Here is a 17,881-nt window from a genome sequence, read left to right as displayed (position 1 = left end):
ATCACAGGTCAGGGTGTGGGAGTCCCTGTCTGTCTGACCGAGGAGTTGGCCCGTGGCTGCCTGTCCGCATATGGCACTTTTAGGGGCGGCACAGCCTGGGAGCACCCCCCACCATTACATTTGGTCCTGGGTATTTTGAAAATGGGTGTTTCATGCTCTTTCTTTGTTTTGTTCCTAGTGGAAACACACCCATTGTTGTATGGGGAACACACCTGGACCTGATACAGAACCCCCAGATCCGGGCGAAGCATGGGGGAAAGGAGCATGTCAATGTGAGTATTACTGCTGGCGACGGGACACGTTAAAGAGCATGGCAGTGTTGGCTGGTGAGATGAGCTAGAGAATGAATCTGTTTATCTGCAGAGCAGTGAACCCTGGAAGCAAAGGCAAGGCCCCCTCAAGAATGCCCTTCCAGTATGCCTCGGCTTCAACCTGGAGAGGCAAGAGGAGTGTCAATGGTCCATTCAGTCCCTGGTCTCTGCTGGGCCTTGCCGCAAGAGTGACACTTGGGAGCAGGGATAGTTTCAGGGGCTCAGACACTTGTGCATGTGCCCCCCGCCCTCATCTGCAGCTGTGGTATCAAGTGGATGGATCCAAATGCCTGTTCTCAGCAGGGCATGATGGGATCAGCTAAGTGTGAGGATGCTCCACTACTGCTATGGTAACACCACTGGCCAATTCAGGAGCAGTGTACTCAGGCCCTGGCAGCTGGAAAGAGACTCAAAGACTTATAGAAAATGAGGGTTGACAGGGACCTCAGGAGGTCACATCTAGTCCAGCCCCCTGCACAAAGCAGGACCAGCCCCAGCTACATCATCCCAGCCAAGGCTTTGTCTAGTCAGGTCTTAAAAACCTTCAAGGATGGAGATACCACCACCTCTCTAGGTAGTTTGTTCCAGTGTTTTACTACCCTCCTCATAAGAAAGTTTTTCCTGATATCTAACCTAAGCTTCCCTTGATCAACTTGAGCCCATTGCTCCTCGGCTGTCATCTGCCACCACTGAGAACAGCCCAGCTCCATCCTCTTTGGAGCCACCCTTCAGGGAGTTGAAGGCTGCTATTAAATCCCCCCTCTGTCTTTTCTTCTGTAGACTAAATAAGTCCAGTTCCCTCACAAGTCATGTGCCCAAGGCCCTGAACCATTTTTGTTGCCTTCCACTGGACTGTCTCCAATTTGTCCACATCCTTTCTGCAGTGGAGGGTCCAAAACTGGACACAGGACTCCAGATGTGGCTTCCCCAGCGCTGAATAGAGTGGATAATTATTTCCCTCGGTCTGCTAACAGCACTCCTACCAATGCTATTAGCCTTCTTGGCAACAAGTGCACACTGCTGGCTTATATTCAACATTTTGTCCACTGTCACCCCCAGGCCCTTTTCTGCAGAACTGCTGCCCAGCCAGTCAGCCCCCAGCCTGCACCGATGCATAGGGTTGCTCCCTCCTAAGTGCAGGACTTGGGACTTGTCCTTGTTGAATCTCAAGTGTAGTGTCTAGTCCTACTGACCCAGGAGATCTTGAGACCAGCTCCAAACTTCAGAGCAGAATGGGATGGGTGGCATTTTGCAGCAGCTTGTGGGTAACAGAAAAGCAGTGCCTGGGTGGAAGGAACTAGCTTATCCTAGCATGGCTTCATCAGCACTGTTGGGGAGGCAAGGAAGGGACACCTGGGAAGCCTGGCATCTGAAGTCAGGTGCCGCCCACCAGTTGAGGATCCACGTGGCAGCAGGAAAGGCATTCAGTTGGGGATTCAGGTGTGGGGGGAAGCATTGAACAGCAGGTGTCCCGGTGGGCACATGGGGGTCAGCTCCAGCCAGAACATGAACTCTACACAGGTCCTCCTTCAGTGCAAGCTGCCTGCTGGCAACAGGGGCGGGAGAGCGGCGGGGTCTGGCAAGTGTGCACCAGTGTTTCAGAAGGTCTGACACTGTCAGTAAGACCAGCCCCATGCTCTTTGCTAAGGCTTTACAGCCAGGGACCTCAAAGCACTTTGCAGGCTGTCATTAATGTCACTCTGTGCAGATGGGGAGAGAGCGAGACCGGACAAGGACTCAGGAGTCCTGATTGACTAGTCACTGCTTTAACCACTGACCGGGCTTCCCTTTGCCCAAGATGGGCCCTATAATGCTTTCTCCCTGTATAGACAAGGCCACATCTAGATTGATGGGTGGTCCAGCATTTGGCCCACTTGATGGTGTGGAAGGCACCTTCTTGGCAGAGAGGAGAATTTGAACCAGACACTGCTTCCCCCATCTCCAGGAGCAGCTCTGGCTCTAACTGGGTGTATAGTTTTGACCCTGTTGCACCTACCAGACACAGCCCGGTAATGTGTTGCTTCAATGCTCCCTGCAACATTGAACCCATTCAGGTGAGCAGTTCACAGCCCTCCCACGGAGCAGGTTGTGGGACGAAGCTGGGCTTCTTGGTGCTAGGTCAGAGCCCTCCCAGTGAGAAGAGGCTGGCCTGTTGCATCTTCTACATCTCTTAGGCATCAAGACACCTTTCTCCTGTGCACCAATCTGGGCTAAACCACTCCTAGCCCCTGTCTGAGGCCAGCCACCATAGTGAAGCCTTCCTTAGCAGCAATGGATGCAAAAAATGGGGAAAAGGAAGTTGGAAAGGGAGGAGTGTTACAGACAGACCCGGGTCCATGATGATCTTTGGGAGTACCATACTGCCCACAGAGGTCTGGACTCATTGCTCTCTGAAGAGTTAGTGAGAGACAGACACTGCCCAGAGGTGCATACATGCCAACCAGATGAGAGCAAAGCTGCTGTTGGACCCATTTTATAGATGGGCAACTGAGGCATGGAGACAATCAGTGATTTACTCAACATTATCTGGGGACCATGTGAATGGCAAAACCAAGCACCAAATACCCACCTCCCTTGAGTCCTGATCCAGGATTGTAAACACAAGGTTGTCCTCTGGAGCCAGACTTGGAGAGCCCCACAGTTTAGGACAGTGCATTATCTAGCCTGTAATAAAGATAAAAGCTACTGGTAAGATGAGACTTCTCAGTCAGATGCAGATTTGGAGCAAGTCTCAAAGCAGGGAAGCCAAGTGGGGGTGGAGCTGTAGCTTTGGTGGTGCAGCTCTGCATTGAGGCAGAGGTGAAGAAAAATCAGGGTTGATGCAGGATGCTAGCACTGGCATCCTTGGAAACCGAAGTCTCTCCGAGGAGGTGCCACGTAAGCAGAAGCCCTGAGACAGCAAAGCCTCCTACAAGAAGAATGGGATTTCCATGCCCTTTGCAGTCTAGTTGATTGTACCCTCCAGAGGGATGGATGTAGATGTGGAGTGACAATGGTACCCCAGGCAGGGCGACCCTCTTGGAGGTAGGGGTGAAGTGAGATACTGTCGCGGAATGGGGTTTATTCTCCTGTAAAGTGTTTGGTCGAGTGGGTTCATCTTAAAGGTCCATATTGGCTTCTTCCCTCGAGATCTGTGAGGTGCAGAACTCCACCGAGATGACCTGCCAGGCTCCAGCACTGGCGGTCGACCCCAATTACCAGTCTGATCTAGCTGAGCGCCCAGAAGAGTTTGGCTTCATCCTGGACAACGTGCAGTCCCTGCTGATCCTCAACAAAACCAACTTCACCTACTACCCCAACCCAGTGTTTGAGGTTTTCAACCCTGCAGGAGTCCTGGAACTGAAGCCCGGAAGCCCCATCATACTGAAGGTGAGGGTGTGGGGGGAAGGGATGGAGATTCAGAGAATGGTGATGCCTCTTAGAAATGCATTTGATGTTCAAATCGCTGCACCTGCCAGTATTGCACCAGTCACGCGGAGGTCCCCACCGACATCCCACCAGTCCAAGAAGACCACCTACACGTGTCCACACGTTCTTCCACACACAAGAGAGGCTCTGCCAACATCCCAGCAGTCACAGCACTGCACCCAGTGACATCAAATCATAGAAAATTAGGATTGGAAGGGACATTAGGAGGTCACAACTAGTCCACCCCCCTGCCCCAACCAGATCATCCCAGCCAGGGCTTTGTCGAGCAAGGCCTTAAAAACCAAGGATAGAAACTGCACCATGTCTCTACGTAACCTGTTCTAGTGTTTCACTACCCTCCTAGTGAGAAAGTTTTCCCTAATATTCAATCTAAACTTCCCTTGCTGCAACTTGAGCCCATTGCTCCTTGTTCTGCTGCCTGCTGCCACTGCTGAGACATCTCAGCCATCGCAGCATTGTGGTCACATCACCAAACATGGCTAGCACCCACCAAAATCCTACCAGTCATAGCCCAGGCACCCACGTACAGCAAACACCCACCAATCGGAGCCCAACACCTACCAACACAGTGCCAATCACAACCCAGCACCCTCCAACATTTTCCTAATCACAGTGCAGCACCTGGGGCGGACAGAGGCATGGGCGAACTGGACAGCTACCTGGGGCCTGGATAGAAACGGGGCCCAAAAATGGTAATTTTTTCCCATTGTCCGATTATTATTATCATCATCTCTAGCAAAGTGGGGCTCGATACTACAAGTTTGCCTAGGTACAGCACTGGCAGCACCCGCCAGCATCCTGGAGTGCCCCATTAATTAACGATGACCGGAGCAGATGTGAGCTTGTTCTCTGCAAACCTCATGTGCAGATTAGGTTTATAGCAACTGAGAGTCCTGCCCTATACAGCTTTAGTACTTGACAATATGGCCATTAGGACACCCCAGCTTGCCTCTGTCTGGATTTATAAAGGCCTTTCATTCACTGCTGAGCTGATCCAAAAACAGCCCCTTTGTGTTTTGAGACTTGCCAGAAGTCAGAGCACTTTATGAACAGTGTCCATCGCAGCGCCTCGAAGTGATTCATGTGGAAAGCAGTAACCGCACGCACAAATGCCCACCTGCCCATTCCAATGATGCATCCATTTGGCACATATAAGGGTATTTTGTGGGGACTGTTACTTGCCTGAATGCATCCCAATCATCCCAGAGAGGCAGTAGCAGGGCAGCCTGTACCTATCTGTGCCAGTCTGCATCTACATTACAGGGCAAGGCAGGGAGCAATGAGCTAAAAAGGGCTTGTCTAGGGATGGCAGTCATGTTGCGGGAGCAGACCCACGTAATGCTTTGCTGATGCATGTGTGGGTTTGCTCCTCTCACCAGGGCAAGAACCTGATCCCTCCTGTGGCTGGAGGGAACGCCAAGCTGAACTACACGGTGCTGGTCGGGGAGAAGCCCTGCACAGTGACAGTGTCAGATGTGCAGCTGCTGTGCGAGTCCCCGAATCTCATTGGACGGCACAAAGTGATGGTAAGTGAGGCCGTGACACGAGACTTTCCCCAGGTGGGATCTTACCGCCAGGAGCGTGGGGATATATGTTGCGGCACAGTACGCCAGCCCTGGAATAGGACTGACAGCATTCACAGATTGGAGACTGGCCCTGAATTTAGTTGTTCTGTTTTTGGGGATACCCTCTGGAGGAAACCCATATCTCTTGCACAGTGCCAGCTGTACGGTGCCAATGCCCTCATCCAATGTGGCTTCATGCATTGGCAGGTCAGCCCTGTGCCCAGCGCTGGTTGCAGCAACCATCAGCATGGAAAGGCTTAAAGTCTGTCTCTGGAGAGAGGAAGAGAGTGCAGGGCACTGGCTGCAGGGTTGTGGGGCTAAACAGTTCAATGCTATTTTCATGATTAAATACTATTTTTTCTTATTATTTCTAGCTGGGACTATGAGGAAATAAAAAGAATAGGATTGGGAGCTTGGAAACTGTGCTTCTTCTTTTCTCTGTGATGACTGTCTTTCCTTTTTTCTCTTTTCCCTTCTTTTCAATCATTCGCATACTGCAGTCCCAAGGGGTGATGGCAAAATAGGCAGAAAAATCCCTTTTCATATTACAACCTTATTGATAGAGAGAATGAATGTAGAAATGACATCACACCATGGACAAGCCAACCAACTGTTAGACATGGCCACTGTCAACAAATATTGATGATCAGTGTTTTTGATTGGCCTTGATCGATGTAGTCCTCCCCCGCAGCTGGTTATATGGATTGTTGCATTCCTGTGAAGAGAGATTTTCAGAGATTGATGGTGATAAAATATTGGGTTACTTGAGGAGAGATTGTTTTCTGATGAGTCAGAGCAATGAATTTGAGGTGACAAGTCCTGGCTTCTGTGTTTGACTCGCTGTGTGACCTTGGACTAGTCATTCAACCTCCATGGGCTGGATTTTCTGTCTGTAAAATGGAGATGCTAATCCTTGCTAGCCCCATGGGAATATTATTGCAGGTCTTAATTAACTCACAGTTGTAAAGCACATTAAGATCCTGCAAGGGAAGCACTAGTGAAGTGAAATGGATCCCTCTCGGTGCGAACTCCAAGGGTATGACATCATGGGTTCCCCGATACTCTTCTGGAGTGCAACATGTTCAGCAAAGGTGCGGACAGAGAGAGGCTGACAAATAAACCCCAGTGAACTGGTGAGGATGGCAATCAAATCGGCTCTTTGCAGGACGTGGGTATTCTCTTGTCACTGTAGAAAAAACCCCCAAACTCCAGTCAATTTAGTGGAGCAAGCCCTAAATTAATCAAACAAGAGATGCCACTCGAAATGCAGGAAGACAGTGCTTAAATATTTTAGTGAGCATCAGTATTAAGGGTGAGTTATACATTTGTCATCAATCTACAAGCGCGGGGTTGTTGCTCTGACAGTGTCTGGGCTGTGAACCAAAGACAGAAAGTTCCTTGCAGTGAAAGCAGGATTACGTGGGGAACCGCGGGTCTGGGGAACGCCTTCGCCAATGCAGCTTGACATTGCTGGTACTCAAGTTAGTACTCGCTGCGTTCCACACGAGTGTCACGGTGATGATAAGCATCAACTGTCCGATCTCTGGGGCCTAATATGCCATGGACCAAACCGCTGAACATCCCAGGTCTTGCAAAAATGGAGGGGGGGGCTGTTCTCCCCCCAGTATTGTGACAGTGAATTAAGCATGGCGGGGTACAGTGAGACCTCAGAATAAGGAAGCAGGCAACAGCAGGGTTTTGCACCAGTGTGACCTTGATCTTGTCCAACTGTCTTCAAGGCAGATGGTTTTTACTTCGAGCAGGGGGTTGGACTAGATGAGATTTCCTGAGGTCCCTTCCAACCTTTATTTTCTATGATACAGAGAAAGTTTCAGGAGGGGAGGGCAGAAATGAAAGGCAGGGGCAGAGGACTGGGTGAATTTGCTTGGAGATGCAGAGAAGGGAAGGTGAAGCACTAAGACGAGAGATTTAGGAAAGCTCTTTCTGACACAGCCTGTAAGTGGATGGTGTATCTGTTCAATGATGCTTAAGATCTCACCATCCCACTAGCTTTGTGCTGGGTGGCTGGGTTCGGTACCTCTTCAGGAAGAAGAGACCTAGCTCAAGAGGAATCACTAGAGTCACCTCTAGCAGCACCCTGGGGCTGTCTTGCATCCAGACCCTAAGCACCTCAGGGTCCTGTTTAGCTTGTGAGACTAGCTGGGGTGCCCAACTCAGGTGCTGCTGCTACAGGTATAACTTTCCCAGTCACTGAGGAACAGATGGAGGTCCTGGGAGCTCCTGAGTCTGGGGTTTTCTGACATGACTCTCTCCTGATTTCCCCCTAGGCTCGGGTGGGAGGGATGGAGTTCTCCCCTGGGACGGTCTACATCTCCCCGGACAGCCCACTCAGTCTGCCTGCCATCGTCAGCATTGCTGTGGCCGGGGGCCTGCTCATCATCTTCATCGTGGCCGTGCTGATTGCCTACAAACGCAAGTCCCGGGAGAGTGACCTGACCCTGAAGCGGCTGCAGATGCAGATGGACAACCTGGAGTCCAGGGTGGCGCTGGAATGCAAGGAAGGTACGAGGGAGAGGAGAGGAGAGGCCCTGGGGCCAAAGAGTCTCCTCTCATTCGGCAGGTCACAGCAGGTAGAGCAGGGGCGGACAATTTTTTTGGCTGGTGAGCTGTGGAGCGCCGCATGGATAGCCCTGTCCCTTGATAATTGCCTCGCCTCCCGGTAGCTATCCTGGGACTGGACATCCCACCCCTTAACCCCTGACCAGAAATCCCTCCCCGTGTCTCTCCACCCCAAATACTTCTTTTGGGATGGGGGGGAGGGTTGCCATTTCTGAACCAGAAAACAACCAAATCACATGCTTAACTAGAAGTCAAACACCTACTATAATATATATTAATTTTATTACAAAAAATGTTTGTCATGATTTGTGTTTGTGTACTGTATATAGAAGGGATTGATTGCATAGACACTCAAAAATAAAGTATCGCACTTTCATATTGTGTGTGTATGGTGGAGTGTGAGGTGTGGTTGAGGGTGGGGGTATGTATGGTGGGGCGCGGGAGTGAGTGTGTATGGTAGGAAGTATGTGTATGGTATGGTATGTGTGGGTGTATAGTAGGGTATGTATGTAAGTGTATGGTAGGGGGTGTGGGTGTGTGTGTCTGGTAGGGGATGTGGGAGTATGTATGTTTATGGTAGGCAGTGTATGTGTGTGTCTCCGTGTGTATGGTGGGGGTGTGTATGGTAAGGGGTGTGCATGCATATATATGGTAGGGGGTGTTTGTGTGTGTCAGCATGGTAGAGGAGTGTGTGTGTGTATGATGGGGTGTGGGGGGGTGATTATGGTGGGGCCTGTGTACGTATGGTGGGGTGTGGGGGTGTGGGGGGGATTGTGAAGGGTTATGGTGGTGGAGGGGCATAAGGTAGGTTGGGTTGTATGTTGGTGGGGTTGTGTAGGCAGGGTGTGGGTGTGTGAGGTTTGCGGGGTATGAGTGAGAGTGGGGGGCGTAGGGACTCCCCACGCACTCCTCCACATGGCACTGCCGGCATCATCACCAGGCGGGTGCTCAGGGTGCTCGTGCCCGGTGCAGGCGCTGATCCCCGGCGAGGCACGGATTTAGCTTCTCTGGGCTTGAGAGTATCAGAACCTAGGTTCTGATTTAGACCCAGATCAGTTCAAAGCATTTCCTTTGGCTGGCCAAACCATGCTGAGAACTGGATTAGCTGAACCCCTTTCTCAGTGTCTGACCCCATGCAGACTTTGTGTGTCATCAGACCCTGGAGAGAGGCTGACAGGTGGGGGGGATGCTCAGCCCACTACTTTGCCACCTTCTCCATCCATTTATTTCCTCCTTCCCTCTCCTGGTACAGGTTATACCAGCATGGGGGGCAGCCCAGCTCTTTTCAGATAGTGTCAAGGTGCAAATCCAGGGCAGCAGTGTAATGCAAGTGGGTTTTTGTCTCAGCTTTTGCGGAGCTTCAAACGGACATTCACGAGCTCACGAGTGATTTGGATGGTGCTGGGATCCCCTTCCTCGATTACCGGACCTACACCATGAGGGTGCTTTTCCCAGGCATTGAAGACCACCCTGTCCTGAGGGATTTGGAGGTAAGAAAGAGAATAATGAACATCTCATCCCACCTGCTCACTCTGTGCTTTCCCATCCCGTCCAGTATGGAAGGGACACCATTGCAATGCCAACAGGCTGTGCGTCACACGAGCTCAATGCAGTGGGGCGCAGCCTCTTTCCCTAGGGCATTAAGCTACATCACCATCTCAAGGCACAGACAGACGTAACATTTATGCTGGTGTAATCAGCCTTACATCAGTGCAAAACAGTCGGCAACAGATGATACAAACCCATCAACTGAGGCAACTTCCCAGTCTCACGGAGAGTTACCCTGGAAAGACTCTGGGCTGAACCTCTGGGCACAGGTTACACCAGTTTTGATGGTATGTGTCCACATCCATCCTGGGGTACTCTTTTGCTAAAGGGAAATGGTTATTACCTGTCCCCTGTCCCCTAGTAACCAATGTGAATTATCTAAGGAATGTGTACATCTATCCATGCGACAGGACCCCCACAGAGCCATATACCCACAGCACAGTGTACGCTGGTGTCTGGCTCCTGTCTTTCTTTAGCAGGGCTCAGAAATGATTGGCAGCACCCAGAGGAGATATTTTGTTAACACGTGCACCAGGATCTGCAACTGCTGAGCATTGTCCTAACAAAGGAGCCTTCAGTGTAATTCCACTTGCTCTCAAAAGGGCCTCAGGCTCTCGGTGTTTTTTCCAACATTGTCCAGACTGAACACCTTGGTGGCAGGGGGCGGGTAGGGCCGCTGTGCCCCCAGAGCAGCCTGCGTTACATCACCGGTGCTAATAAGCTCGGTATGCCTGATACCAGTCCCATATGAACATCCGCCCTCATTGCAAAACCACTTCAGAGGTTGCATGGCCAGTGGCTCTGCTACAGGGAACTGGGCTGGGTGAGCAGGAATGTGCTGCAAGCCAAGACCAGGGCGTGCGCTGGCAAGGTGCTCGGCAAAAATTTGGCAGGCTGTGCGCTTAGGAGAGGCCCAGGAGTGGGCTAATATAGGGAACACCCGAGGCCAGGGCTGAGGTGCTTTGGCAGCTCCACTCACAGGCTGGACCCAGCACAGCAGCCGAAGAGGATGGAGCTGGTGCTCTTTGCAGCCTGGAGCAATGTAATTGCAGAGCAGTCACTGTTAAAGCACCACTGCTGCCAGGGGTGGGAGAGACCAGTTGTTTCATGCCCCTCAGTAAGTACAGGGGCATCTCTGATGCCATTTGCCAGGAAGTGGGGCAGCTGTTCCCTTTCCACAGCAGCCATGTGCTTGCAGCATGGACTCACTCTGGGGCTCCTTCTGCTCTGCTCCATGCAGAGGAGCTAAGGCAGCTGCAGTGCGAGCAGAGAATAGTGTTCGCTGCACACACACACTTGCCCAGACAGGCCTGTGCACCTGAGGCCAATTCTGGTTTTTCAAGCCTCACTGAGGGGAGCTGAGCATAGGATTTTGCCCATCCGATATAGGTATTCACATGTGCTCCCACCTGCACACTTATGCCCCTACACATATGCATCCCTACACACAGATTCCTAGACGTGTACACATGCAGATGCACACACAGAGCCTTGTATGCCCATATACATGTGTTCACACATACCCCTCTACATGCCCACATGCATGTATGCATGCCCTTGTACACACACACACGCACACACAGATTTTTCCTTTCCTTTGCTGCCAATCCCTAGAAACTGAACCATTTCTTCTGCCTTCCCTCCCCCCCGCCCCCCACTTCACCATCATTTCAGTACAGGCATCTTTTTTTCCTTGCCCTCTAGACACCAGCAGCTCTTTCAAGAACAACCCCCTTTGCTTCAAAAAGCCAGAGCTGGGCTCCCACCTGCTTCCCTGGCTGCAGAGCCAAGCAAGAGTTAAAAGGAGTGAAGTGAAAGTGCACACCAGGCCTGGGTCCGGCCAGCCCAGGCTTCCCTATAGAAACTAATTGTTGGGAAAAGGCCCAACGCGGGGCCCATTCTGAGCAGCCTCCCCTTGCCAGCACGCTTGCTAATTAACTGCTTCCATACCCGGCAGAAATAAACTTTTTGCTGCTTCATAATAGCCCGGGGGTAGACAATATTAAACATTCAAGCGAGTGAGTTAGGAATAATTATTACCTTGCTGCCTGGGATCAGGGAGGGTTTTGATGGTTTGTTTGCATTGCTTATTTATTTCTTTATTGCTTTACAACTCGATTGGCAATCTGCAAGCTCCGGCAAAAATGAACACCCCTTAAGGCAGCCCCACGCCAGCCAGGCAGTTAGATCCTGGTTCCTGCCACTGTTTGAAGCCTCGGTGTCAATAATTTGCTTTGATGCTCTGTCCTGCAGGTGGGTTTGTTGCAGCAGAGATCTCTGAGGAGTTGAGAGCGAGTTGGCAGGTTGCTGCCTAGTGCCCATGTCTGTACTTTGTGGATGGGTTGAATGAGGTTATTCAGCACCTCTCGATGAAGCGTGGTCCAGGAATAGCAGGGGGCGAGGATGCAGGGAAGGTGTTGGTAGAGCTAGGAAAGGAGCTGAAAGGATTGGTATAGCTGTGTGGGTTGGTACCACATTGGCAGCCTGGGTCTGGGGTGCAGATCCTCCCTGGCAGAACTATGGGTCAGGACCTAGGCTGGACTCATACTTGCTGTAAGTAAAGCTTGAGGTGCAGAGCAGGAGAGGGTCTGAATGGTAACACTGTGGGCAAAGGGGCAGGGCAGATGGCAAGAGCTGCACAGCAGGGGATGCTGCAAGGAGGGAGCCCAAGCAGCTTGAGAAGGAAATAGCAGGGGGGTGGAGGTCAGCATTGAGCTGCATTGACGGCTGCACGGGAAGCCCAGGACTGGAATAGCAATGAGTGCTGCAGGGGAAGCTGCCACTCATCAGGAGAGCTGGACTGGAAGAGCAGAGGCTGCTTCAGGGGAGGGCAAAGGCACAATGGCAGAGTCCCTGGGACTGGAGTAGCAGGGGCTGTTTCCAGGTAGAAGCAAAGTCCACAGGACAAGGGTGTGGAGGGTATGCACAGGTCAGGGTGCTGCCGGTCACGACTGAGATCCAGAACAACGATACATGCTTCAGGTCAGGATCGAGGGAAGCTGCCCCAGGGGGTAACCTTGCAGAGCACACATCCTCCACCCTCTGCCTGGATCTAATCAATGCCATTAACTCTTCACCTTTGTGAGCACAGTATTCACAGAGGGACAGAGAGAGAAATAACAGCATCACCTCACCATTTCCTAACATGCAACTAAGTGTACTCTTAAATTTCTACCTTTGTGATCGCCCACTTTGATCCTCTTGCCTCCTTAAAGGACCCTCCGTGCAATAGAAGGGTACCTCACCTGTGCGATGGACATAATTAATGTTCTAGATTCCTTGTAGCATTATTTGGGGACCAACAAAGCCCTTCTGCCGTCCCCATCCTGCCTTCTGCTCAGGACCAAATTCTGTGCCCTGAAGTCCTAGCACATCAACTTGGGTGGGGGAAAGCCCTGTCTGAGTGGGGAGGCTGTGGCATGAGGCAGAGCAGGGATGGGTTGTGATGAGCTGCATGCCATGGGTGGTGAGGGCCTGGTCAGGATGAGCCCATGCAATGAGTGGTATGAGAAGGGATGGGCAGCTCCAGGCTGGTAGGTGCTAGGTGTAGAGAATGGGATGGTCAAGCACGGTTGGCACCGTGCTCTGAAGTCATTACGTGGCACAGAGAGACACCTTGAGGGCTAGTTAATGTCTTGACATTAAGGACATCTCCTTTCTCCTTGCACCAGGTGCCTGGCTACCGGCAGGAGCGGGTGGAGAAGGGCCTGAAGCTCTTTGCCCAACTCATCAACAACAAGGTGTTTCTGCTGTCCTTCATCCGCACCCTGGAGTCCCAGCGCAGCTTCTCCATGCGGGACCGTGGCAACGTGGCCTCGCTCATCATGACCGTGCTGCAGAGCAAGCTGGAGTACGCCACCGACGTCCTCAAGCAGCTGCTGGCCGACCTCATCGACAAGAACCTGGAGAGCAAAAACCATCCCAAGCTGCTGCTGAGGAGGTGAGTTGTCACTGGGCTGGAAATCACATAGTGGCATGTGTGCATGCACCACTGCCCCCCATGAGCCAGGGCAGAGGCCACGGTCTCTGCCAGTGGAAAGGCCCCAATTTTGTTCGATCCTGCTCGCGAAGGGGGGTGAAAGGGCAGGACAATGCAGAGCAGATCTCCCATTGCCACCAGTGAGTGGTTTTCACTGAAAACTTGCGTCTCCAGAGCAGGACACAGTCTCTGCAGGAGCCATTCACTATGTTCTGGGCTGTCACTGGTTTATCTTCATGCAATGGCACCCTGCAACGATCTGTGCCCTTTAAACCACTTTGTTTCTCATCCTCCCCCTCCCTGTCCCTTTTCCTATCTTTGCAAGTCTCCTCTTGTCCTTACCTCTGAATTTCCCCACCCCCTGCCATAAGGTGTAGTATCCAATGGATTTCACTCTTCCCCTCTCTCCAGCCATGCCAATGATCAGTGATTAATAATGAATGTTGATGCTGAGCTTGATGCTTTAGCCTGATCCTTTAATCAGGTGGATAGGGACAGAGGAGTTTACACCTTGGAGTCAGCACTTCAGGCTTGACTTGCAAACTCAGGCAGCCATCAATGCTTGGCTTACCTTGGGGTCACACCTAGACCGATGTCTCTACAGCCAGGGGAGCTAGAAAGGTGCTTTATGATGAATGGAAAGGTGGAGAAGCTAAATATGTCCCCCTGGCAGAAATATATCAAGAAGTCTGACATTCCTGGGTCAGTGTGCACATGTGTGTCTGTCTGTGCGTAAGCATGTGCTCACCACCGTCTTCTATTGGATGGAGCCAGAACTCCTCTGTGTGTCATAGCCCCTGCAGAGTTATGGACACACAGAGAGTCTCCCTCAACTCCAGTGACAGGGCTGCAGCCCACTGCAGGAGAGGAAGGGTGTGAGTCCTATCCCAGCCATCACTGCTAAAGGCTGAGTGGTCCCATGAGCTGTGTTGCGAACCCTGTATCCATGGATCTGATAGGTACTTTCAAGCTGATGTTCCCCTGTGCTGCAGGTGTGAAAGTGCTGCACCCGCCCACTTGCATGCAGCATTTCTGTGAAAATGGGCACAGTGAGTAGGGGCAGGAGACTGGGTTGGATCAGTCGTGTAAGGGGATCACTTGAATTGATAGGCCCTGCTGCTGCTGCTGTGTCTGGGCAGTGCCTACTTCCCTTCGCCTGGGGAGGTGGGGTATGTGCTGTGGAAAGGCATCTCCGAGCTCTCCCCCCCAGCAGCTCTGCACTTGCTTGACTTTTCCCTGTTCAAACCAGGCCGTGCACAGGACTCTGTACACCGTCGTGCAGGGGCAAATGCAGAACAGCCCCACTGGCTTCAGTGGTGGGGCTTTTCTAGGGTGACTGGCCCCTGGTCCCTGGAGAGGCTCTGTGTTCCCTGAGGGCTCTGAGGGAGGTGTGAGCCATGCTGAGAGGGAGGGTTTGACCTGGTCAACTGTCTGTTGTGGAGCAGCAGGAGAAAGGGGAGTGATTGTAGTCATCTTGCAGCAGCATCCTAGCCTGGCTGGCATCTTCCCACTGCCAGCCAGGCAGGCTGGCTGCTGTCTCTGAGTCTCCTGCTCTCACACAGACTCCTTTCCCCTTGGTCTCTCCTCTCACCTCACTCCATCCCTTCTACCTTTGGTCCTGCTCCTCCTGTCTCCCAAGCTCTCCCTTCTTGTCGTCTCAGGGCTTCATTCCTTTTCTCCGTCAACCTAAGCCACCCCCTCCATCCTTGAGGATGGCATTTGGGAACGGGAGCCAGAGCACAGAGGAGCCACCTCCCCAGTGCCAGGCATGGGAGTACTGGCAGAGGGACTGGGCTGGTTCTTTCTGCAATGGAGGCTGCCGCCGGGCAGAGCCCCATGATGTTCATCCTGAATGCCAGTCCTTGGGGTGGTTCAGCTCTCGAATTAGGCTAAGCTGTCTTTGAGGCCCAGCAGCCATGGCGGGTGACCAGCCAACTTCACCTTTTCCACCCCACATACACAAATGGTGCCCCTCACCCCCTGTTTGGTGAGCCCCAATGCCTGGATGTCAGGCCTGGCTCCTTAGCATCAGTCAGAGCAGAGGGAGGTTCCTGCCTTGTAGCTCGCAAGAAATGCTGAAAGCCCTGCATTGCATGGCTCCATACCATCCCTACACTGTGCCCCATGCCTGCAGAGGCTGGATAAAATGGGCTCAGGATGGGCAGTGCTGCATTTGCCTTTGTCACAGCAGAGCTGAGCTTCTGACATGCTGTGAGCATAGGGCTGTACGGTGCAGACAGGCCCTGCCCGCAGGTGCCTGCTGCCCAGCAGGTATCAGTCCACATGCGGCAGTGGAGGCTCAGAGACTTGTGCTGTGTGACCTAAGTTATGCAAAGCACCCCAGGCTCTGTGACCTTTGCACTGTACTAGGCACAAGTTGTACAAACTCAAGGAGCACCAAGCTGTTGGACGTGCTGGGAACGTGGGTCACATGAGCACCCTGCTGTATGATGCTGATCGATCATGGCCATGTGTGGGACAGCCAGCAAACCCAACTGGTGAAAGGCAGTGTGTAAGCTCCCAGCTGTGGGACCCTCCACTTCACAGTCTGTTGGGGTGCAGTGAGTCAGCACTGGGCTGCAGGGCTCTGCGAAGGGGCTGATTGGCAAGGAAGGATCTCTGCGTGGAGACTCTTGGGCAGCTGGGAGTGACAGGGATTAGGGTCTACCATCTGCAGCCCTGTTTTCTGCTTGCATCGTAGGGAATGGATTAAGGATGCACGTGGGTCAGATGGGATTGGGAGTGCAGGCACCAGGTAAATCAGCTCCTCTCACCCCCAGTTTGATCACAAAGTGACTCTGGGAACAGTGGAAGTGTAGTGGAAACAGGGTTCAATCTAAAGCAAGCAGTAGTGGGAAGAAGCAGTCTCCTATTCTCTGTGCCATAGCAGCAGGGCTCTGCTTTGATTGAGACCACTGCCAGAATACAAATGCACAATCAGGCTAGCAAAGACCCTGGTCTGCTGTCTTCTCCCTCCAGAGCCAGCAGCCTCGTGCTTATGCACAAGAACCAAGTAGCAAACGCAAATAGGCACTGGGTGAAGCTGTCACAGCTTGGCCAGGGCGTCAGAAAACATCACGAGCAAACAGGATGCATTAGCGGTGACATGGAAATGCTGTCACTCCAGCAAGCTTGGGCCTGTGATGACCAGAGACTGGAAACAAGCTTTGTTCTTGCCATGTGGAGCCACAGATCCTTGCCTTGGTGCCACAAAGCTTGGCATCATAGGACCATAGGAAAGTAGGGCTGGAAAGGACCTCACGAAGGTTCAGCCCCTGGCTCAAGGATGGATCATCCCTAACTAAACCACTTGCTTATGCCAATGTGACTGGCCCCCAGTTTTGCCTCAGTCCTCACTCAGGCAAAGCTCCCACTGAAGAATCAACATGGGTTTTTGCCTGAGTAAGAACTAAATATTGATGGATTTTGGGCTCAGGCTTTGCCCCATGAGTTTTCCCTTTTATCACCTTCAGTACAGTCAGCAGGTATCACCACTGCCCAAAGAATAGTAACCAGTGAATTTCCTCCCATGGGTCAGTCCTGTGGTCCTGTGCATTTTCTGGCCTTTCCTGCTGTTACCCTCACAGCAGCCCTGGGCAACAGGAGTGTGCTTTTCCCCTGCTCCATCAGGTTAGCTGGACTCAGAGGGACTCAGTGGTCTCACTGTAAGCTTGTGGTAGGAGCAGGGATTGGGACTCAGGTGTCCTATGCGCCAGGTCCAAATACCAACCCCACACCCATACCAGCCAGGCCCCCCACACCCCGTATGACCAGACCCTGATGGTCACACCTCATGCCAGGCTTTTGTTGGGGTACAAGAGAGGTGCAGTTGGACCCTGGAGCCTGCCCTGTTGGACGTTTCTGGTATCTCCCTATTTCTGCATGAAATCCAGGATTTATTCACCCCAGTATTTAAAAATGTAATTCTTCCCCTTTGAACTCAAAGCAGGATGTCCAAGGACCTCAGTAGAGTGGGAAGAGAATTAACTAGGTTCCTTGAACCACCAGAAAAAGATGTTGAGTCCTCCGATGCCTGGGTAAAGATCCTAGTTGCTTTGGATTTAGCCTGATCTTTGCTTTGCTTTGCTTTTTCCAAGGAACAAACAGTGCCTGTTTTGCTGCCCTAGTGGGACCAACAGGAGACACCACAAACACTCCTGTTGTGTGCTCATCACCTCTTGCACTTGGCAGTAAAATGCCCCATGAACCTTTGGGCTGAACACCATGACTAACCCATCTCTTCCATGCCCTTTCTCTTCCTGTGGTGATTCTAGGACAGAGTCCGTGGCAGAGAAAATGCTCACCAACTGGTTCACCTTCCTGCTCTACAAGTTCCTCAAGGTAAGAGGAGGTGGCATGCTTGGACTCCAGACTGTGCCATTCATACATTGTTTTTGGCTCTTAGAGGGTGCTAGTGCTTTTGGACATGCCAGAAAGGAGGGCTGCTGCCATTAAAAGGTCACAGGTCA

The 17,881-nt window shown here is 52.0% G+C and overlaps 1 protein-coding gene across 1 annotated transcript in view; it reads left to right on the top strand.

The window, feature by feature from the left end:
- Positions 1 to 17,881, top strand: part of PLXNA4 (plexin A4) — a 506,929-nt gene that overhangs the window by 427,665 nt on the left and 61,383 nt on the right. Inside the window, exons 17-22 of the mRNA XM_019543765.1 lie at positions 3,441 to 3,680; positions 5,120 to 5,266; positions 7,594 to 7,828; positions 9,233 to 9,375; positions 13,105 to 13,373; positions 17,687 to 17,753. Coding sequence (XP_019399310.1) covers positions 3,441 to 3,680; positions 5,120 to 5,266; positions 7,594 to 7,828; positions 9,233 to 9,375; positions 13,105 to 13,373; positions 17,687 to 17,753 — 1,101 coding nt within the window. The remainder of the gene's footprint in view (positions 1 to 3,440; positions 3,681 to 5,119; positions 5,267 to 7,593; positions 7,829 to 9,232; positions 9,376 to 13,104; positions 13,374 to 17,686; positions 17,754 to 17,881) is intronic.

This window comes from Crocodylus porosus, unplaced genomic scaffold, assembly GCF_001723895.1.
Source record: "Crocodylus porosus isolate Cpor-Errol unplaced genomic scaffold, CroPor_comp1, whole genome shotgun sequence".
Lineage (NCBI taxonomy): Eukaryota > Metazoa > Chordata > Crocodylia > Crocodylidae > Crocodylus > Crocodylus porosus.
Note: the sequence above shows the minus strand (reverse complement) of the source record. Positions and strands in the feature narration are given on the sequence as shown.